Source organism: Nicotiana attenuata, unplaced genomic scaffold (genome assembly GCF_001879085.1).
Source record: "Nicotiana attenuata strain UT unplaced genomic scaffold, NIATTr2, whole genome shotgun sequence".
In the NCBI taxonomy this organism is placed as follows: domain Eukaryota; kingdom Viridiplantae; phylum Streptophyta; class Magnoliopsida; order Solanales; family Solanaceae; genus Nicotiana; species Nicotiana attenuata.
The window spans coordinates 98,747-122,426 of NW_017670810.1; the positions used below are offsets into that span (position 1 = coordinate 98,747).

General features: G+C 36.7%; 2 protein-coding genes across 3 annotated transcripts in view; both read left to right on the plus strand.

The window, feature by feature from the left end:
- Window positions 1–10,817: 10,817 nt before the first annotated feature.
- LOC109243552 (GTP-binding protein At3g49725, chloroplastic) lies at window positions 10,818–17,107 on the plus strand. Its single transcript, XM_019410493.1, has 13 exons — window positions 10,818–11,396; window positions 12,384–12,448; window positions 12,562–12,624; window positions 12,835–12,924; window positions 13,034–13,146; window positions 13,288–13,356; window positions 14,201–14,345; window positions 14,429–14,484; window positions 14,638–14,688; window positions 15,479–15,533; window positions 15,610–15,666; window positions 15,832–15,951; window positions 16,061–17,107. Exons 1-13 carry the CDS (start codon window positions 10,958–10,960, stop codon window positions 16,580–16,582), a joined length of 1,845 nt encoding a protein of 614 aa, XP_019266038.1. The 5' UTR covers window positions 10,818–10,957; the 3' UTR covers window positions 16,583–17,107.
- Window positions 17,108–17,638: 531 nt separating this feature from the next.
- Window positions 17,639–23,680, plus strand: part of LOC109243553 (uncharacterized protein At3g49720-like) — a 7,567-nt gene continuing 1,525 nt past the window's right edge. The window contains exons 1-5 of one of the 2 annotated variants that reach the window (XM_019410495.1): window positions 17,639–17,919; window positions 18,644–18,792; window positions 18,952–18,991; window positions 19,282–19,317; window positions 19,879–20,253. In XM_019410495.1, the coding sequence (XP_019266040.1) occupies window positions 18,676–18,792; window positions 18,952–18,991; window positions 19,282–19,317; window positions 19,879–20,253 (568 nt within the window). In that variant the 5' untranslated portion in view covers window positions 17,639–17,919; window positions 18,644–18,675. The remainder of the gene's footprint in view (window positions 17,920–18,643; window positions 18,793–18,951; window positions 18,992–19,281; window positions 19,318–19,878; window positions 20,254–23,680) is intronic. The other variant, XM_019410494.1, reaches the window with a different exon arrangement.

Consider the following 23,680-nt stretch of genomic DNA (forward strand, 5'->3'; position numbering starts at 1 on the left):
TATATATATATAAACTTTCAAAATAGTATATTTGCACCATCATTTAGTTTATAGACCTATACAAGCATTTTACATATTTTTCCATGATTTTTGGAAGTCCTAAATTAATTTCTTTCTGCACTTTATTGTATGAATATTCAATAATTATCCTTCAATTTTTTTTTTATGATCCAAACTTATTATACACCAACACGCATGTTTATATTTTCCTTCATTTTTCATAATTACATTTGCATTTTTAGGCTAATTGCACATTTTTTTTGCAAATAATAGCCTATATACATGTATAACTACATTATTTATGCCAAAATAACTTTTTATATTTTTATAATGTCAAGTTATTTTTTTTAATCATTTAGTGCACAAATAATATTTTTGTTATTTATTAACTATTTTTATAATTTTGATAAAATTTTGGGTATTTAAATAATAGCCTTTCTAACCAATTTTGGACCACATTAGTGGCCCAAAACTTAGCCCAGTCCGCCACAGCCCAATCCAAACGACCCCTTAATCCCTAACCCATTTTCAAACCCGACCAAGATCTCCTTAAAACTCAGCCATTGATCAAAAACGATTAACAGCTCACGAAACCCCACCCCTTTTCCTTATATCTCTTCACCCTAACCCTAATCCCCATTCCCACCGCCGTCTCTAAACTCTCTCTGTCTCACCTCTCTATGAAGAACCCTATTCGCCGCCCTTTACTGATCCCCTTTCTAATCCCGTTAGCCATGGAATTTACCTGTTATTTACTTACCATATCTGTTTTCCTTCTCTACTGGTTACCTCTTTGTGGTATTACATAGTACTTGTTCTATTTTTGGCAAGCAGATCCCTCCGAAATCGAACCAAAATGGTTCAAATCCCTGATTTTTTAGCGTTATTCTGTTTATCTTCATCCTATGCTATTGTGAGCCCGATTTTTGTTCATATTCTGTCGATATTCACTTTCCCTAAAATTAGGGTTTGAGATTTTTCTCTTGTCCTTACTTATTTTCGATTGCATGTGATGTTCTTTCCTTTCTCGTGTTTGATTGATGATTTTCCTTATTTGGGTGTTTAATTTCTACTACTATATAAACCCCTCCCCATTCCCCTTTGAAACAGACTTAATCGATATAATCTCACTAAAACTTGAGGATTTGCTCTGTGAATTCCTTTATTATCTTGCTCTTTGTTTTGTGGTGGCCGGCTGAAAGCCAAGGCCATAGAGAATCTACTGTTCGAACTCTTCTGGGTGCAAGCATTGCCTAGGGTTCTTTGAAGCCCTTGAGAACTTTGATGCATCGAGGTTTCTGGGTCCTTGTGGATCTTTTATTCTTGTTTGTTGTTCGTCTAACTGGTAAGCTACTTGACTCTTGCAGTTTCATCCCTATATGTTCTTGATATGCGTATGTTATCACCTTTAAAATTCTTAGCTTAATATGTTTTCTAGATTACTTTTGCACGTGATTCTGTTAATTCTACCCTTGTTCTAAATATTTTAGCATCTGACTCTCCTCCTAAAGCTACTAGTTCTGTGTTTATCCAAGCCTAACTTGGGTAATCTGAGTGCAAGAGTGTCTGGATGTTTCCCTAATCATGCTTGTTGTTTTATCTTTAGCCTCTATGAATGCTAGAACGTCTGTGTTAATTATGACCTGTTCATTTGCTATTTTGTCACTCAGCATTCTCACTTGAACCCCACACCCCATTAGTAACTGATTGAGATCTTAATAGTTACCTCAACCTATTTTTCCATGCCCTGCTTGAACCATTTTGTGACATGATTTAGATCTTCTCTAGTTGTTTAATCTATTGTGATATTCCCATAATAACCATATGTGATATTTGGTATGAGTTTGCCATTTTACACGGTTCTGAGTCCTTGCAATATTTTTTTGCATGTATAATGTGTTGCAATTTGTATTAAAACTATTTGCTATCGCCTATGATCTTGCCTCTATGCTAATATGTTTTCCAGTCTGTCCTTTGTCCATTTGATACCATGTTTCTTCCATTGTTTATCACAGAATATGTTCTCCATCATGTCTAGATACTTATTAGCATAACCCTAGGATGTATGTTTAGCTTAATCTGAACTTTTTAAGCCTCAATTGGTTTAGTGTCATGACTGCTAATCCTGTAAACTTGTTTATTTTCCCCAACTCTTTAAATATGTGGCTATCTATGTGGTACTTTGCTATGTGTTGAAATCCTGCTGAACCTGCTAGCCCGTTTGATTGGTTGCTCTCCATGACTCTGTCTGCTTTAGGTTATAAGTGTGTTCCCCACTTCCGTCCCTCAGCTATTATCCATTCTCCTGCATTGCCACTTAATGTTGTTCTGAACTCCTTATTCTTAGCCGGCTGAAAGCCAAGGCTATCAAGGCTCTTACTATTGACCTCCCTAGTGTGAGCACTGCTCGGGGTCCATTTGAGGCCCTTATGAACTCTGACACACTAGGAGTTGGGGTCCTTTAGTCACTCCCTCTACTACTGAAACTTGCATTGTTCCTAACACTCAACTCTCTCTTCCTATAGTCTATTGAATATGTAAATCGGTTGGCCAGCCTATGGTTGTGTGATCTAGCTTAAGTTCTGCTGTGGATTTTGGGTTGTGTTGATTCCTGGGTATACTTACTGAAGGCCCAGACGGTGTTGGGTATTTTAGTTGGGCCTGCTGAAGGCTTATTGTCATCATTTTTGTAAAATACTTAGATTATATTTGTTATTGGGCCTCTAATAACATTTGTATAAACGATTGGGGTGCTAGTAAAAAGGGAAAATGGGTAGAACTTAATATTTGCATGCAAAATGGGTAGATAACATGCCTATAGGACTTGATAATTATTTGCTACACGTGTTGTTCAATTACTATGTGCACTGTAGAAACCATGTCATTAGAGAAAAGCATGCGCACATACTGTCTGCTAGCAAACACAAGTAGAAAATTTTGCAATTATGTTTATTGCTATACGTTATTAGAAATCCTGCCTATAGGAATCCAATTATTTTATTTGACGTTGTTCACCTAGAAAATATGCTCATAGAATTAAGATGTGTACTATTCATTAGATATCATGCCTGTAGGGAATAAATGCTAATAACACCCCTTTAATATGCACCGTACACTAGAAGTCATGCCTATAGGAATTTGATCACTTTATTATTGTCTCACTGATCACTAGAAATCATGCCTAAAAGATTAAGTATAACGATAAAAAATGTGAATGCCAAGCATCAACGGTTAGAGGTCCTGCCTATAGGGTATAATGGCTCGTTCTAATGGACCTCTAAAATCCCATTTACTACCTGTTCATCCCGCTATCAGCTAGCATGAATAATTTTGAGATTCTCCTAATAGACTTCCCTGTCATTCCGCGTGTAGATCACTCAAGATTGAAACATCTGTAAGGTTTAATAACTTGAAACCTGCGATTTCGATAATCAGCTTATAGCAACTGTATAATCCCTTCTACAAGCGATGTCTTGTATCTGAAGTTGCCCGTACTTTGACTCACAGTCACCTAGAAATCGTGTCTATAAGTTCAAGGTTCTGAATTCTGAAATCTCCTAATTTGCATATGTGTTTGCGTGCATTTGTTGTCTCTGTGTGGGGGTCAATGTGAGCCTTTAGTTGCCTTTATGTGAAGTCTTTATATGTTTTGTTTGTCGCTTAGTTTTATCATTTTGAGCAACCTAATTAAAGTCTAGAACTACCCAAATAGAGGTCCAAAGCCTCCTGGACCGTAGGCATGGGACGGGTAGTGCACGCATAGGGTACGAGTTATAATTGAACTAGTACGCTTTAGGTAACAACTTAAAGATAGTAATCGGGTAGCAGGAGATGATAGTATGTGCCCGCTAAATAATACGAGTAATACCCCATCTGGAGGGAGTTACGAACTATTATTTATGTTGCACGGGGTGATCCTTTAGGCTATAAAACTTAGCCCCCCCCCCCCCAATTTTCTTTCTTTCCCTACTAGAATCAAAAATAGTTGTACCCTCTGTTCAAAATCTGTTTATAATAAACTTCTTAAATTTTGTGTTCTCTCTTCATGTATTTGATCATACACTAATTCATATAATTCGAGTTCGGCCGGGACCCACGGTAGTGGACCTCGAGGAATGCCTAACACCTTCTCCTTGAGGTAATTTGAGGCCTTACCCGATCTTTGGTGACGCAAATTGGTTAAACCGGAATTATTTGCAAATAGGTGCCCTAATGTACCTCAAACCCGTTAGGTGGCGAATCTCTCTTTTAACACGTTCCTTGAAAGAGTTGTCACGTGTCGAAACCCGATTTCGTGAGAAAATGGGGCGCGACATTCAGTACTCAAGTACTCATGTCAGTACAGTACTCAGATATTCATGCCAGCTTAGTACTCAAATATTGATGTCGGTTCAGTACTCAAATTTTCATGCTAGTTTATTCATATATCCATGTTAGTTCGGTATTCACATATCCTTGGCAGACTAGTATTCATATATCCATGTTAGTTCAATATTCACATATCCATGTCAGACCAATATTCATGTATATGTTTCATGTAATGCGTATTATGATGCCTTTGTGAGGCTTGTGTTATGCTCTGTTAGCTGGAAGGTGTTTTTGAGAAATATTGAAAGTAACTAACCTTTTAATTCAGACCTTATATTATAATCTCCATGTCTTTCAGTATTCAGTCGGCTCAGTATTCAGTAAATTCAGTAGTTATTCAGTTCAGTATCTCAGCAGTTCAGTAATCATGTATTCATTCAATTTAGTATGCTTGTGTTCATGACAGTTCAGTTTTCACATGTTTCCATCAGACCCGTTTAAGGTCCAGAGTTAGCCGTAGTTATAGTCAGTACAATCATTCGAGGACGAATGATTCCAAGGGGGAGATAATGTAACACTCCGTAAATTCGGATTAGGTGTGGATGCATCAAATGAGTATTAAGATGACATTTTAGGAATGTGAAGTCCTATCGAGATGAGTATGGGTGAAAATAGTTATTTTAGAATCAAGACGGAGAGTGAGGTGCATAAGATTCGATAAAATCGACTAAGTTTATAGAAGGTCTGTATTCAAGTCCGATTTTGTAAAAATCTGTTAGGAATTTGAGAAAACATAAAACATGAAAGTCGTAGAACTTTGAAATAAATTTCCAATAATATATTGTGGAGCCCGAACGAATCTCTATGAAAAAGTTATGCATATTTTATGAGATAATACAGTTTACGCGCTTAGCTGCGCGCCCAGCTGTCTCGTGCGGCAACGCACTTGTGGCAGTGCCACTGCCCTTGTTGCATGTTCAGGTGCACGGTTGGGCCTTCAGCTGCATGGAAGCGCAACTAAAAAGTCATTTTAAAAGCCCTACCTCATTCTCTACACCCCAAACACGTAAATTTGCTTTAGAAAGGGAAGCTCTTAAGAATCCAACTTCCTCTAAGGTCCCTCCATCATCCAAGGTAAGTTCTAATGATGATTCTAAGTTAATTTTTATCCTCCAACACCTTATTAACATGGGTAAACTCTTTAAATCATTAGGTATTTGATTGAGACATCATTGTTGAGAAAAAAACCCAGAACTCGAATTCAAGAGGATTGAACTTCAATGAGGTAATATCTTCACCCTCTAATTGATTATAGCATTGGATTAATGATTATAGACTCTAAGTTCATGAGATATGAGTTGATAGGTTTGATAGAAAAGCATTAACGTTTATAGGTTTGGGTTGTTGATCAGTGATTATTGATTAAAGGTATTGTTTATCTTATGGGTGAGGAAGAATGGTATTGATTATAGAAATTGGAGATTTTAGAATTATCTACGAGCAATAGAATTGGTTATTGGGTGTAGAAACACCATTAATAAGGGCTATGAAGCTTTATACTCACGAAGTGTTTGATAATATGCTTAAATGACCAAAACATGAGTATTATTGCTAATATGGGATCCCTTTGACTTGTATTGCTATAGATTAAAGTTGAAAGGGTTAGCAAACTTTGTATTACTCTCAAGAGTAGGAAGTTATGGTATGTGAGGCTAACTCTCTATGTTTGAAATTTTAATGATTTTCCCTACACTATGTTTCTTTTATAACGTTACCATTTGCTTCAGAAATATAGTTAAGCTTAGTTCCTTGAATAGTCGCAGAACTTCCATTCTCTAGCTTCATAATTCGTTCATGACTTTCATTCTGAATGTTGTGAGCTCAATGCGTAATCAATATAGACTTGTGTTTGATACCATGAGTCTCAGTCTAGATTACTCACCATGTCACTAAAAGTTGAAGTTTCGATTTTCAAAATCAGTTTATGAATACATGTCTCAGTCTAGTTCTATTCAATATTCCAATATCATGTAATTCGGTATGGTTCAGTATTTCAGTATCATGTATTACAATATGATTCTCAGTTTTTGATTTTAATCCCTGAATGTTGAACGCTTGTATTTGGGCATGAGGCTGCAGTTTATATGTTTTATGCATCTTTGGGCCTGAGGTTGTAGTTTATTCTTTATGTATCTTTGGGCCTGAGGCCGTAGTTTATGCTTCTTTATGCCTAATGCCGCAGTTATATACGTATACTTAGGCCCGAGACCGTAGCTTGTGCACATATATACTTGGCCCGAGACCGTAGTTAATCTATTCAGATAAACAAGTGGTTCATCATTCAGAAGAGGGAGTTTTTATATGTTTATTTCCTTTGTTCAATTCAGTTATTAGTTATCGGTTATCAGTTCAGTTATCAGTTTAGTTTCAATTTTAGCATTAACAGTTCTTTCTTTCAGTTACTTTACATATCAGTGTTTTGCCCGAGGCCTGCATCTCAAGATGCAGGTAACGATTTACAGGTTGACGATTCAGAGCGCTAGGATTCTCGTACCAGCTATTTGGTGAGCCCCAGCTCGGGGCATTATCATTACTTTATAATCTTTCAGTATTTACAGACAGTCAGTTTTCTCAGTACTTCATTAGATGCTTCATAGACTAAAGTAACAGTTAGACAGAGTCATAGGCTTTTCATGTTAAGCAATGTTGGCTACATATATGTTTCAGACTTATATTAGTGTTTTCACACTTGATTTATATCATTCAGACTTTCAGTATCAGCATGTGTTAGCTTATCTTCCGCATTCAGTATGTTATGATATCACATGTTGATTCAGCCAGCCAGTTGGTTCGCTCGGTCACCTGTAGTTAGGCATCAGGTGCCGTGTTACGTCTAGGCCCAGGTTCAGGGCGTGACCGTTCGTTTTTTATCAAAACTAAACTAAATCAACTATGTCGGTTTGGATTGGTTCGGCTTGTCGGGTTTTTTAGATTTTTTAGTTACATGAATATTATTTTAATCTTACTTTGTTAAAGTTTTGATAAGTAAATATATGTTTTATAAATTAAAAAAAAACTGACAAATATATGATCTATTAAAATATTCTTATGGGAGAATTTTCTTAGTAACACATGATAGTTATTTTTTAGTCATCTAACAATAATTTTTCGTTGACGTACGCTATCAAGGTTACCGAAAATAACATAAAAATCAATATGATACCTAAATAATAATATGTCCTATTTAATTTTAAATTATCAAAATACCATTTCAAATTCAAAAAAGATATAAGAATTTAATAAATCTTGAGATATGAATATGGAAGAACAAAGAGATTGACGCATTTCAATAACACTTGATAAGAAAATGATGATACAACCCATTATTTAAAGTAAATAAAAGTGAGACACTTCATATTCTATTATATATTACATCCCGTAAGAGAATCCCAAATATTTCTATACACTTTTAAAGAAAATTCTACATAAAATCTTAAAAGTATAAATAAAATTTATATATTTATATGTCCGTTTGGCTCGGTTTTTTAATCCATATTAGATCAAATCTAATCGAATTTTTTTAATCAGTTTAGTGTGATTTTCCACTTCGGTATGAACCCCCAATTGGAGCTCCTCTCAAGTAAGTTCCAAAAAGACTCAGCTAGTTGACGGGAAAAAATGTAATGAACAATCAACTGATGTGACTCTCCTATTTAAGAAAGAAATGGAGCTGAGGATCCGGTAGTTGTAGTTAGAGTAGCCAAAAGAAAAGTTGATTTCTGAGAGAAAGGAGATATAACAGAAAAATGTAGGGTGTAAATTTTGGATCCTAAGCTCTGTAAACTGAACGGAAATTTAGAAGCACTAAATGTCTCTTTTAATTTTTTAAAGTAAAGGGATTTGCTAATAAAATTGCGTTCACTCCGTACAATGCGCCAATTCTTGCTTCTTAGATGGAAAAAGGCTAATGCTCAGGAAATCTATAAGTTTAATAATTGCACATCTGCAAATCATTTGGAGATTTATTTCTTTTTATTTTATTTTATTCTATTTATGTTTTGTCAATAGAGCTCAGCTCGAAATGAAATATCAGATTGGTGCGATGCTTTGAGGTTCTTTGTGATGTTAACAAGACTGAAAAAGTTGAAAAAGTTACTCCTAAGACTAATTATACAATAAAATGAATCGCAAAATACAATCGAGTTTGCGCTAAATGTTCATAACTTTCTTCACGTTTGCAAGAGGATTATTTGAAGGAGTTGACCACATTAATTTGGTAAGGGATTATTGTTGGTAAGTATTGATGCCCATGCCAAAAAAGAGAGTTTGCAACAAAACTAATTCAGAATGTTTGCCGAAAGCCCATTCCCCAACTCTAAGTTTTAATTTTTTCTTATTCACTTCCCCGTCTCCTCCACACACACAAATGCTACTATGAACTAAGCTTTAATTCCTTTTCTTATTCCTCTTCTTTGGGTTCATCTTCTACAGCTTGTGAATGGTCCTTACCGAATGGTCCTCGTGGTAATATTGGTCAGACACTGCTCTGTTGATGAAAAAGAAGCCACAAAGTTTGCATGGTACTTAAGTTTTTGGTGTTTGTCACTATAGTGATTAGTCATATCAGCAGGCGACTCCAGACCACTTTTCTGGCAATGAAAACAGTTCTTGAGGAAAAACTGAAATACCTACAGTTAAGTTGAACAATTAAACAAAAATAATCAACCCAAAAGAATATAACAAAAGTTAATACTACCTAGAGTGTAAGCTGCAATGATTCCTAGGAAAGAAATACAACAAGATTACAAGTTTTTCCATTGCAATTTTACAGAGGAGAACGATTATCGAAGCATATGTTCCAAAAAGTGGCCACTCCTAGTAGTAATTTGAGTGTTCAACAAAGTTGAATCGATTGATCAACTTCATTGTTACTACTACAACAACAAATTGATACTGCAATAGTTTATTACAGTTAATGAACTCTAAATGAATACCTACGGTTAAGTTGAAGAATTGAATAAAAATAGTCAACACAAAAGGACATCATAAAAATTATCTAGCGCGTAAGCTGTAATGATTCCAAGGGTAAAAATAATTTTTCTTTTGGGTGCCCTATTTTTTTGTATCTCGTTTTGATGGAATATTTTGTCATTTCTAAGTTGCATGTAAATTAAATATTATCAAAAGGTCCTTCTCATTAAAGAAAATGAATGTTCCAGAACAGTACAAGTAGGTTAGACTCTATTTATACTTATCTCAAACTCGAAAACAAAAGATACAAGATAAAATATTAGCAATTTATTTAAATACACTACATTGGTTCTTATTTTTAGAAATCTAATTGATAGATATGATAATTTGAGTAGTTTAATTAAGAGTTCTAAAATATTAGATCAACTATTGAAAATGTAGAAAAAAAACTTTAAAACTTGAAAAGGAGATTTGCTACACCCCTAATGTCATGTCCATAATTTCAAACATCTTTAAATATCTTTACAAAATTTGCGACTTAGTTTATTTTGTAATATATGATTTTAATTTCAAAAGAATAAAAAAATAAATCTCAAATTTGATTAAACAATAAAATGCTTTACACTTTTTTTGAAGCAAAGGAGTAATGGGCGAAAGGCAAATGCTAACATTTACTAGGGGTATTTTTATATACCCACTTTTGGGTCTCATTAAAGTTATTTTCGTATTGCACAAAATTTTGTAATGTGTACCTGCTCGTACATGAAGTAGTTTAATCTCTTCAATGCAACTTCGGAAATCAAATAAGAAATTCTTCTATATTTCAAATGCAACTTTAGAAATTCGAATCTTAAGTAGTTCAATCTCTTTAATGCAACTTCAAATATCAAATCTGCGGTCAAATGTAACTTCATAAATTCGAATCTTAAGTAGTTCAATCTGTTCAATGCAACTTCAGATTTCGAATCTTAGGTTCTTAAACATAAACTTGTTCTTCAAATTTCAATAATCCAATACATGATTCAACACCCATATTTACTCCAACTCAAATTTGAAATATAACTTTTAAATATCATAATAGAACAAGCCCCGATCATCAGATTGTCAAAACAATAATAAATTCAACAGATCCATTTTGCAACTAAGAAGAAGAAGAAACCCTAAGCACAAAGAAGATAAAAGAAATATCGAAGAAGAAGAGAAAAATGTATGTGTCTTTTCACCAAAAAAAAAGTGTATATACCTGAGTGCAAATTCAATGGATGAGGCAAAACTGAGAGCCACATGACAAAATTTAAGCCTGTCAACAAGGGTTGGGCCGTCCAGACAATAAAACTGGGGCAAGTGTAGAGATAATCATTCTCCGAGATGCTATTAGTCAATATTTATTTTGGCTTCAATTTTAAAACTAAAAATCTTAACTTTAGGACAATTCAGAATATTTTTGTCCTGAAAATTTGAATTGATAACTAAAATTCAGGATATACTGGCTAATTACTAAATAGCTGCCCTTTAGAGTGGCTGCCTGCTGTCATTTCTGCAACAAAACCAAAGTCTCAACTACGTTTTGGCCCAACCCAGTACGCAACTCCACCGGCAGCAACTGTTATTACCTATTCATGCCGTGAAATGTCAGTTGACACCGGCAGAGAACGCCTAAGGAACACTGTCGTCTCCAATGTTCAGAACAATTTCTCACTTGCGATCTTCCTCAACCCTCAAATTTTCCCTTCCTCAAGCCCTACGCCCCTTCTCTCATTTCTCCATCTCTCTACCAGCTCAATCAACCCACTTGACCGTTGACCCATCGCCACCGTTTACTGGAAAGTCTTCATTCCATTCTGTGTCATCGCTTAGTAGCTCGCTGCTTCTACAGAAGCATCAAGATGGGTCAGGAGATGAGTTCAATACGGACCCAAAGAGTCCTCCAAAGCTATTTGTTGTTCAGCCTCGGCTTCGGCCTGATTCTATTCTCAAGCCTAAGCTTGAGGAGGCACTGAACTTAGCTAATTCCCTTGAGGAGCAAAGAGATGGGTTCTATGATACTGAGTTCCTTGATAAACAAATGCCCCCTCATCTTGTCGTCCAAAACCCTGCTGCTCGATCAATTCGCGCTGGTGCGTTTTTCATACCTTTTTCTCCTGTTTTGTTTAGTAGGAGTAATACTTTTCGTTTTAGCTGATACCCCGCTGTAATGCAACAACAACAACAACAACATCTATTACTACTACTACTCAATTCCAAACTAGTTGGGACCAATTGTATGAAACCGTGGAGTACATGCATTAAAATCTGTAGGAAATATGAAGCTTAATATGTGGGGAGTTTTGCAAGAGTTAGCTCAACTGTAGCATGTAACACCGAGAACTTGGATCTGCAAGGTTAAACTCATTTCTCAATTTGGAAACAATTTAGAAATGAGCTTAATATGCTCCCGTTGCCTAAGAATATGCTTGATCTGAGGGAATAAAGGACTCCATTTGTTCTAGTTTACGTGACCTTATTTCCTTTTTGGTCTGTCCCAAAAAGGACTCGTTTCTAAAAAAATAATTAACGTAAACTTCTTATTTTGCCCTTAATAACAATCTTTTTAGCCACACAAATGTTTTGGCATTACTGAGACCACAAGTTTCAAAAGTTCTATAGCCACCCAAATTGTAGCATGTTTAAGACCATAAGTTTCAAAAGTGTTTCTTTGTTAAACTCCATGCCAAGTCAAACAGGATCAAATAAAATGAAACGGAGGGAGTATATTAGAAGAAGAATATAATACTCAAAGTAAGTATTGGTTATAGTTGTGTATAGTATATGTTTGTCCTATAGTAACTCAGGCCGTCACCTATGCTCTGAAATTATTCCTTTCATAAGAGCCCAATTGTTGTTCGAGGTGGAGAGTTGGAGTCTTCCTGAAGTTATCAGTAGAAAGTATAGCTAGCTATTGCTCTGAAATTATTCCTTTCATAAGAGCCCAATTGTTGTTCGAGGTGGAGAGTTGGAGTCTTCCTGAAGTTATCAGTAGAAAGTATAGCTAGCTATTGCTAATTATTTTATCCATCGCTTAATTTTGAAATGATTTGTCCATTGTGCTTGCTATGATATGACAGATACGTTTTTCGGACCCGGAACTGTGGATAATGTTAAATGCCATGTAAATGCTCTGGAAAGTAAGGTAGAGGATTTAATATCTGGATGCAATTTAATAAATTCAGTAATCTCTCCCAGTATTATGGAACTGTTAGCGGCTGATTAGGTTGATATCGGTCACCACCATTTTGTTGGCAGGAAGGGATAGATGCCATTTTTGTAAATGCAATTCTCACTGGCATACAGCAGCGTAATTTAGAGGTGAGTCGTTGTATTTGTTGGTCTATCCATTTTCTGGTGAAAAAATAAACTAATTGAGCCATTGGAAAAGTTGCTAACTTGCTGTACTTGTTAGTATATTTATTATCTGAGGACAAACATGTTTCTCATAGCCACAATTATCCATTGGCAAAGGGCTTACTGTTTTTCCCTTTTTCCTTTTCTGTTTATGTTTTGTCCTTTCACTGGCAGCGGGCATGGGGTAAACCTGTTCTGGACCGCGTGGGCCTCATAATTGAGATTTTCAATGCGCATGCTCAGACAAAGGAAGCAAAACTACAGGTGAACTGCTCTCTGCTATGGTGTTTCATGTATCCTCACATGATAGTTTCTGTATCTATAGAAGAGGGAATACTTAGTTCTCCGCATCTGACTTTCCATTAACTTACAGGCTGAGTTGGCTGCACTTATGTACAAGAAAAGCCGTCTTGTTCGTTTACGTGGTCCTGGTGGACGTTATGCTTTTGGTGTAGCTGGAGAAGCTGAAGTAGTTAGTGCCAGAGGGTAACTTTATTGCTTGTTGACTTAATCTCTATTCAAGGATGCTTTTGGAAATTCAATGAAGTGCTTTCTGGTCACATTTATCCACTTGTCAGTTATATTTTTTCTGTAATTAAGATGACTGCTAAAGTGCTTCACTTGCAGGAGAGGAAGTGGGGGACGTGGTTTCATTAGTGGTGCTGGAGAGACAGAATTGCAGCTTCAACGGCGAAGGTTTGTCGCTGATTTTGACTGAGAAGATGTATTATTTTGTTAATTCTAAATTTTGTGTGGACAGGTAAAGCTGGAAAGGTTTTAGTCTATCTGTAGAAAATCCAGAGAACCTCTAATGTTATTCGACTGAAGCGGGTCTAAATCGAGCGAAATGGATATTGGGATTCATTTACCCAACTAGCTTGGCATTGAGGCTTGGTTCTTATTATTGTTTTAGACAAAGCTGGAAGGCAACCTTTCTGTTAAGTTAGCTAATAGCAATATATCGAATGTCAGTGTTATGCGTACACAACTCTATTTAGGAGTCAACCTATGCAAGGTATCTCTGGTAACTATTAAAGAGGTTATTTGAGAGTCAAATGAATATGAGCCTGACTTACTTTATTAGAGACTTCGATGCAAAATGAAGCTGAATGGATGAATGAACCTCAAGCAAGGAATAGGATTAGTTGCATTTTGTCTTCTGTCCAAAGGACAGTGATTTAGTGTGTATAGCAAGCTACTGCTTCTTTCAGTGGCTATAAACTTACCGTATTCTTACTGATCACGTGTGTATTTTATGGAACTACTTGTCAGAAGAAAAATGAAAATGATTAGTAACTACAGAAATAGAATGTGATGATATATGATTATACCCTGAAATGTTTGTCAACAGAAATATGTATCGCTCCTTTTCTGATATTTTTTTTTAATTATTGAATTGTTTTCAGTTAATAGTAGAGGTATTCTAGTATATACTTTAAACATTCCCAGTGGTCCACTTGCTTGATAATGATCCAATATCATTTTGCTCATGCACTTTATCAGTATGATATATTTCTACTCTAACTGCTTTGGGTTTCAGAATTTTAGAACGGAGGAATCAGTTGTTATCTGAAATTAAAGAGGTTCGTCGTACACGAGCATTGCAACGCGCTGCTCGCAGAAGGCATGGAGGACCAGATGGTCAAGAAATTCCTACAGTTGCTGTTGTTGGTTACACAAATGCTGTAGGTTGATCAGAACTACATGAATCCCTTTAGTTTGATATTAATGCAATCTCTGTGTATTCATTGATTTGTTTCTTTAACAGGGGAAATCTACTTTAGTTAGTGCAGTCTCGGACAGTTATCTCTACTGTGATGATCGGTATGGTAAACCAGTTGCTAGTCTGTACTTTCATTCTGATGCTGGCTGTCTATTAAGCTTTTAACTTCTAACTTGCCGCCATGCCCTTCTATATCTTATGCTGACAAGCTGAGTTATATGACACTATCTGACATATGGGCTCTTAATTTGCAGATTGTTTGCCACAGTGGACCCCAAGTTAAGAAGTGTCATTCTACCATCAGGGTAATACAAAATTGTGTGAATTAGTAAGACCTTCCATCTAGTTTAGTGAAATTAGTGGACCTCCCTTTTAGTCTGAGAAATATCTATAGATTCTCCTCAACTTTAATATTTCGTTACACATACCTCTGCTGCCGTTATTTGCGCTAAGCAATGGTGTCAATAAAAAATTAAAGTTCTTGTTGCAATTTTGCCTTTCAATGGTAACGTCTTATCTAAAATCTGTAGGAGAAACAAGAAAAAGAAATTTGAGAAATTTTATATGTTGTAACAACAACAACAACAAACCCAGTGTAATCCCACAAGTGAGGTCTTGAGAGAGTAGTGTGTACGCAGCCTTACCCCTGCCTTTTGAAGGTAGAGAGGCTTAGTGAAAGTAGAGAGGCTGTTTCCGATATACCCTCGGCTCAAGGAAAATTTTTTATATGTTGTAACTTATTACTAAATGCTGGACTTCAAGTTTAACGAGTTCAGTCACTGTTTTCTCCATGCAGTTCACTTTTGTTATTTTCATTTAACTTTTTGTTTGAGAAAAGTACTCGAAGTTTCTCTAAACAATCAATTTAAAAAAAGAGGGTATATTGCTCAGAGTAATGGACTTCTACTGTTACACAGGGAGGTTCTATGATATTTCTCAAAGTGGAGTAGAGGTCCATTGAGATTTTCTTAAGTAGATGGAATGTCTAAGTAATTGGCTTTACAAAATTTTAAAGTTGCAAAAGTGATTTATGCCTTTCCCAAGGCTGATGGCTCGGCCCTTTTTTGATCACTGGATTAAATATTTCATTCGCAGAAGGAAAGTGCTGCTCAGTGATACTGTGGGATTCATATCGGATTTGCCAACACAGGTGAGTGGATAGTATTAGTACCCGCTCCTCCTCTTGTTATTGCATCAGACACTTGGAGACTGTTCTGTTTTTGCAGCTAGTAGAAGCCTTTCATGCAACATTGGAAGAAGTTGTTGAAGCTGACCTCCTTGTGGTATATCTTCTTTCCCTGATTACATTTTCAATGTTGTTAACATGCTAAGTGCCGATGCTTATAGCTCCACACAACTGTGCAACTCAAAGTTGCAAATCCTTGAACTGAAGGAAAGTTGCTTGAATGTAGAAGCCTCTAATCTGACTGATTGCTTAATTCTTGCAGCATGTGCTGGACTCAAGTGCACCTGATCTAAAGGAGCAGCGGGAAGCAGCGTTGCAAGTTCTTGGGCAGATAGGAGTCTCCGAGCATAAGCTCCAGAATATGATTGAAGTTTGGAATAAGGTAGGGAAAATAACTACCATTCCCTAAATTTAAAGACAGACGGTGATAATCGGATTCTAAAACATGGATCCAGATGCACTGCTTCAGTACTTTTTATTTATTTATGTAGATTGATCTTCATGAGGATTTCGTTGGAGATGGTTATTGCAACGAGGATGAAGTTTCTAGCTGGTCAGACGAAAACAATGATGTAACATCCAATAAATTGTGTGAAGAGGATCTCCCTGATTATAAGACTAATGAAAATGAGGACTTTGAGCAATCAGGCAATCTTGAACAGGTCATAGATGATCAACAAGGTGACTACTCTGATGACTGGTTGGTCTCAGGCGATGAACAAGATTCCTGGGTTGACTACAATAGTTCCTTGGTGGGCTGTGGGAGTACAGAGGTCCAGCAAAACAACCACTCTAAGAAGTTAGAGGTTATTAGTAGTGAAACCCAGTCCGTCTCTGAGTCTGCTACAGCTACACATGTCAAGACGTCTGCCTTAACAGGTGTTGGATTGCAAGAGTTGCTGGAGCTTCTCGATGAAAGATTGAAGCCCCAGAAAACCATAGAGAAGAATATCATTGACCGCAAATGGAGACCACCACGCACAGAGGATAGCAGAATAGCTGTTGAACAATAGTATATATAAAAAACAACACAAGCATTCCGTCTCAAGGCAGTTGTGTTTATCCACAACTAAAGAGGATTGAAGTTTTAACACAATTAGGAGGATGTGTGACTAGCTACATGCATCTCCTTGACATGGCAGATTCGAACATGGATTGGAGCTGCCTTTGGTCAGTTGGTTATACGGGATGAGTTCACTCCCACTGTGAATGCTACGCTAGGTTGTCCTATCTCTGGTGTTTCTATTCTCTGAATAACCTGCGTTGCTTACCAAACGTGAATGCCTATTGTAACTGGTTCCCAAGCTCTTCATATCCATTTTCAACATGTGGCATGTAGATACAATGTGTATTTCCTTCATGTTACATCATGTACTTTGAATAACTCCATACATGTTCATGTTGTTGTGTGGCATTGGACGTTAAAATGCCGTGAGACAAAATAATCAAGTTGTACCCGAAAGAAGTATGAGCATATTTGTAACTTAATAGTGAATTGTGTTAGAGGAAGAGGAATAATAGTATGGGTTGCATTGTACAAAGCTAATGGCTCGAATTAAAGCTTTATGTCGCAGAATATAGTTTAACTAATTCGGAATTAGGATGTAATCGTCTAGTCAAATGATTTTAATAGTACAATGGTTTGTGCTCCAACAGGGACAGCTACTACTAACTTCCTAGTTCTGACAATTAAGTCTTTCTCCAAATTCTTTTATCACCGCCGACACACATCTATAGAAAGAAGTACGCTAGTCACTACTCAAGGATCTATTCACATTACTTTCCAATTACGGATAGGAGATAAATAATTTTATTTCACACAATGGTGTTTAATAAAATAGAAAGTCAGAAATAATATCATTTTCTTTAACAAATTTTGTTTAAAAAACAGAGTAAAGTATAATTTGTTCATGTTAAGTGTAATTATTATGAGTAATAAAGTGGGATCACCGACGGTCGACGGCAAAATGAGTGAAGTGTAGATCGGCAAAGAGGTACTATATTAAAAGACAAGTAGGCTATATTATTAAACTCTAAGTCGCACTCTCTATAATAAAGGCGCGTAGAGTGGCCATATTCACATTCATTCCTACGTGGTTGACGTTTGCTGTCTTTCAGGGTCCCTCCCTCCCGCTAGGCTAGCTAGTTTTTGGTTGGTTTTCACGCGTGGGATCCATGCATATGTTTCTGTGTTAAACAAACAAAAAACACAACAGATCCAAATCTAGCAACAAACAACCTTTGAACAAACATATTAGATCCAAGAAATACAGTCCCCGCTCGCTCTGAGGTGCCACTCTCCTTCCCTAATTGCCAATTGTTGCTCTAAAGCTTCCATTCTCATCATTTGGTTGGTTTTGCTTGCCTCTTATTTCTGCCCTCTTCTCACTTCTGGATATACATTTTAAATGAATCTATGTGTTATTTGTACTTTTTCTTGATTTTGTTGACACCCCAGTTCTCTAAATCTTATATCTTAATTTGGGCGTCTTTTAAATTTGTTAGCAATGTTTTATCTTTTGCAGATCCACATTGTCCCTTTTGAATGTTCATTTGTTTTCTTCAACAATTGCATATTACTGACTGAAATTCAATCTCTCTAGTTGAAATATAAACCGTAATTGGCGTTTATGAAGCTCGTTCAAGATTAAGAAAATATTTCTATGGCTAATTTCAGATAATTTCTACTTGCTAATGGCCGACTCTTCCTATATTGCTGTAAATTTAATGGATAGTGCGATCTTCTGCCATAAGAAAATATGAGTGGCTGTAGTTTCACTTTTGGCAATCCGTATCTAAAATAAAGGAAGTTGGATACTTTCCATTTCTGTGCTACTCTGCAATTCTCTATATAGTTAAGTTCACCTAGTATACTTATTATGGCGATTCTTGATTAACATACCGGTACCTGATACTGTAATCCTAAGGTGGTAAAAAAAAGTGTTTGTATTAACAATTGGTCAACTCCATAAACAAGGTGAACATTCTATAATCGCAAAAACTTAGAGCTTGGATCACCTTAGCTTATATGCATTGGTAAATATTTCCTTTTCTTATTTGGTTCCATGATGTAGTATTCTGGGCTTTACACTCCACTAAAGCAATCATGTCTAGAAGGCCCGGAAACCCCACACGGCGCTTTGCTGCTGGTGGAAGCCTCGGGGGCATTTTTCATCCGAAATCACGCCCTACTCCTTTGTTACCTACAATCCTTCTCATTTTGGTAAGTTCCATAAGTACTTATCTGATAGCACTATAACTGGTGATTAAGTATAATTCATTCTAGCAAATTATATTCACTTTCTTTTAATATCTGGTTTCCTAATTGGGGCTATGTTTCAAATCTAATGCACTTAGCTTTTCTTTAATCTACTAATTTCAGGGTGCTGTCCTTGTTGTTGGCTATGTTTATCGAGGCTCAGGTAGTTCATTTTTTGTTTTTGGTTCTAAATAAGTAGTTATTTTAAAGTAGTTTGTGCTTCCTAATTCCATGGGATCATCCACCGGTAGCATCACTCATGAAATATATGTGTTTCCAACACTAATCAGAAATTGTCATTAGCTTTTGTTCTTATCCTTGCAAATCATACTTCAAATTGTCTCATTTTTACTCAATGGTGGCAACTAGCAAGATCCTGATTTCCAGTTGTATTGTATGCATTATACTACTACTTGGCTTTCTATTGGCTGATTGATCATTTTCCCCTAATAGGTACATCTGGAAGTTCAGCACTCAGCAGGCTTGAAGGTAAGCACCTTTATGTATTGGTCATCTTTGTTGCATCATGCCATGAAAATATCTGTCTTTGCAGAAAAATTTAACAGTTATGATTACTTTTTCGCTGTTTCATGAGGATAATTTAAGGCAAATTGCTCGGGGATATGGGAGGTCAGGGTTTCAAACAAAGAATTACACAAGTGGTCAAGCCCTTGAATATGAAGGCTTGTTACCTCGGACTTAGCTTGCAACTACCAACAATCAACAGCCCAAAGAATTTTCTCAGGTTTCATCACCACTAATTCGGAAGCCCATAGATGGAAGCCATAATCTATAATCAAGTTTAGCTATCTCAGGATCCTATGTGGGGTAGAGTCTCACATTTTGGGCATGCTAAAGCCTTTGGGATCTTTTCAAATTTTGTAAGAGTTGCCCCGCGATCCTGGTAGATTATTAAACAATGTCGAGAGTGCATATCTTACTTCAGGGTGTAATTTTCCTCTATGAGTTTGTACTGTATATGCGAACTCAGTTTGTTCAAAAAGAGCAATTTATTGAACTTAGAGATTGCTTGTCTTTCAATGGTTGTAGGTGAATTTACCTGCACTTCGGAGCTTCAGCTGGCTATTCCTTACTTAAAGAAGGCATATGGTGACAGCATGCGCAAAGTTTTGCACGTGGGACCTGATACTTGTTCTGTGGTGTCCAAACTATTAAAAGAAGAAGAAACTGAAGCATGGGGTGTTGAACCTTATGATGTCGAGGATGTCGAGGCGAACTGCAAGAATCTTATCCACAGAGGAATAGTACGTGTGGCAGACATCAAATTCCCATTACCCTACAGGCCAAAATCATTTTCTCTTGTTATCGTGTCGGATGCAGTGGATTACCTGTCTCCTAGATACCTAAACAAGACTATTCCAGAGTTAGCAAGAGTGTCTGCTGATGGTCTAGTTATTGTTACAGGTAACTATTGAAAGTTTAATTACATTGCATGAAAAGTTCTTAGTTACGTGCTTTTACGATGTTTCGATACCCATCTTTTTGGATAATGAAATATATACCCACCATATTTCGTTCTTCTGGCTGTTCAAATTTCCCATTTTCTCTGAAAGGCTGCTAAATGCTTGACACTCGACTCTCTCTCATAATTACTCATTATGTATGCCTCATTGTAGTGAGAAATTGGACTTTACACGAACTGAATTCATATCATTAATTCATTATACTACTGCTCCACAATAGCCTGGTTTTAGAATTAACAAGTGAGGTTGCTCCAGCGGCAAGAGGACTCCACTTCCAACCAAGAGGTTGGGAGTTCAAGTCAGTGAAGGAGCAAAGTGGGAAAGGGTCCTTTTGACTCCTGGGCAGGGGATGTGGCGGGGTGGGGTTTACCAATCAAAAAGTTTAAATTAAAATAAAAAAATAAAAAATAAAAGAGAGAGAGAAAGAGAGAGAGAGAGAGAGAGAGAGAGAGAGAGAGAGAGAGAGAGAGAGAGAGAGNCCTCTGCATTTTTCCTGCAGCCAATTAATTGCTATTTGCCACATAATGTAGGTACCATATTACCATTGGCATATGCTGTTGTTGATTCAGAAAATGACGCATCATGGAAGTGGTTTTTTGAGCAATTCAAACATGCATATGGTGAAAGACCAAATATGTGTGTTGTTTCGGATCGGAATGAGAGTATCTTGAAGGCAACATCTATTGTTTATCCCGGCATGCCACATTATTATTGCATGTGGCATATTTGGACAAATATAAGGGCAAAGTTCAAGAAGGGTCATCTAAAGTTAAGCGAATTGTACTTTGCCACGGCACGATCATACACGCTTGATGAATTTAATGAAAGGATGTCAAAGATTGAAGAGATTGACCCACGTGTTAAAGCATACTTATACGATATTGGCTACCATAGATGGTCTCGAGTACATGCTACGGTGAACAGAACTTGGACTATGACATCAAACATTATAGAGTCGTTGAATGCTGTAACAAAATATGCAAGAGAGCTGCCGATAGTAGAACTATTAGAGTATATGAGGACTCTTCTTGAACGTTGGACGAAGGAAAAGTTATTAAAAGCAAAGGATACATTCACATACCTTGGGTTTAAATTCAACAAAGAGTTGGATGACAACAGAACATTGCCGCGCAAGCTTAGAGTAAGATCGGATCATTTATTGCATCAAATTAATTTATACAGGACAATGTAGTAAATTTGTAGATATTTTGTAGATATTTTGTATTTAACCGTATATGAATTGTTTTTTTGTTTGTAATGTAATTGTAGGTGAGGGCTTCAACAGACTACATCCATACAGTACTAGATGGAGTGAGGCGCTATATTGTTTTCTTGAAAACAAGAGATGTAGTTGTGGGCAATTCCAGCTTGATGAACTTCCTTGTCCACATGATTTAGCTGCTTTAAGACACAGGGATGAGTCTTTTGAACAATATTGTTCTCCTTATTACACAAGGAAGAACCTACTGCGTACTTATGAAATACCAGTAAATCCCCTGCCTGATGAAAGCAAATGGAATGTGCCACAACATATATCTGAAGAAGTAGTAAATCCACCTACAGGAGGGAAAAGGCAGCCAGGAAGACCTCAAAAAGAATGATACAAAACATATGATGAAATAAATTCAAAGAAGTACAAGGTTTCATGTGGCAACTGCGGAGGAGAAGGGCATAACAAAAGATCTTGCAAGAATGCACCCAAAAAGAAATAAAATTTTATGTAGTTAACAGAATATTTCATAAAAATTGTTGGTGAGTTCAAGATAACAGAATTTGATGTGTAATTGTTGAGGTTTTTTAAGATCATAATTGTCACGACCCAAAATCCACTAAGGGTCGTGGTGGCGACGGACACCTCTGTCAGGCCAGCCAACTAGATTATCAATTAATTCTTCTTTTAATACCTTTGAAAATCTAAGGTTTATCCTTCCATTTTCATAAACAAAAGTTCACTACTTGAATTCAAATTTAAATAATAATAATTAATACAAATCAGTTGGAACCCATCCCAGAAACCCGGTGTCACAAGCACATGAGCAACTATCGATAAGGGAAGTAAAATACAACATCTGTCCGACATACAGTGGACAGGGAATAAATAATAAAATACTGAAAGGAACTACACTGGCTGCGGGTCATCTAGAACAGTGCAGCTCACCTAGTCCCAGAGTCATCCATGCTGCCACGCCCAGTAGGCTGCTAGAGGTATACCTACCTGTGCAACAAAAATGCACAGAAGTGTAGTATGAGTACGTAATCAACGTGTACTCAGTGAGTATCCCGCCTAATCCCGAAGGGGTAGAGACGAGATGGTCAACTTGACGCTCTCTAACGATCCAGTAATGATTCATCCTTAATATGTCCATACTAAACAGTGGATTTATTTTATAAACATGATCCTAATCCAGATAGAGGAAACAAGTAAACACGTAATTCCTTCATAGGTAAATTTCCAGAATTTCTCTTTAAATATAAATCCAAATATTTTTATGCCACAAAAGGGAAATAATAACTTAATGAAGTTCAAGACAACAGCACAGACATGCGCAAATCATGCCGAGGTCGACGGCCCGCTCCAACAGAAATGTAAATTGTGCACTGCCGAGGGTCGAGCGACACGAACCATAGATGCATCTATTCTCACTGAGGCGTTCGGCCCGTTCCATAAATAAACACATATCCTGCTCGCGAATCATCCATGCGACGCAGGCACACATAAAATACATGCTCAAGTAGGAAATTAAGAGCGTATCGGGGACAATCAACCAAATAGACAAATTTCTCTTTTTAACATTTCAGGGAAAATTTAATATTAAATCTCTTTTTAAATTCCTTTACCGATTCAAGGTGATTGAAACACTTCAAATTATCAATGGGTTCACAGTAATCCAAGTATAACATGCTTTTGGGTCCTAACTACCCGGACAATAGCATAATAGTAGCTACGCACGGACTCTCGTCACCTCGTGCGTACGTAGCCCCCCACAAATAGGAGCACATAACCAATTTAACTCACGTATGGGTTAACTTTCCCTCACAAGATTAGAAAGGAGACTCACCTCGCTCCGAAGATCCACAACCGGCATTCTACATTCTTCCGGAGACTTGCACCAATGCACAATGCCCCAAAACTAGCCAACGATCATACAAACCCATTAATATATGCTCAATTATACTTTACAACCCAATTTATAACAATTCCTAACCCCGAACGAAAAGTTGACAAAAATGCCCTCGAGCCCACGTGCCCGGAATCCGAAATTTCTCGAAGATAAAGTTACCCATGACCTTAGGAACGTCAAATATATGATTTCTCCCAAGTCCATACTCAAATCGTGGTCAAATTCGAAGAAATGTAAAATTCTATA

Coding starts and splice junctions, on each gene's coding strand:
- LOC109243552 (XM_019410493.1), top strand. CDS start 10,958: ATGTTCAGAACAATTTCTCACTTGCGATCTTCCTCAACCCTCAAATTT. Junction 12,449..12,561: donor TAAATGCTCTGGAAAGTAAG/GTAGAGGATTTA, acceptor TTTTGTTGGCAG/GAAGGGATAGATGCCATTTT. Junction 15,952..16,060: donor TGATTGAAGTTTGGAATAAG/GTAGGGAAAATA, acceptor TTATTTATGTAG/ATTGATCTTCATGAGGATTT.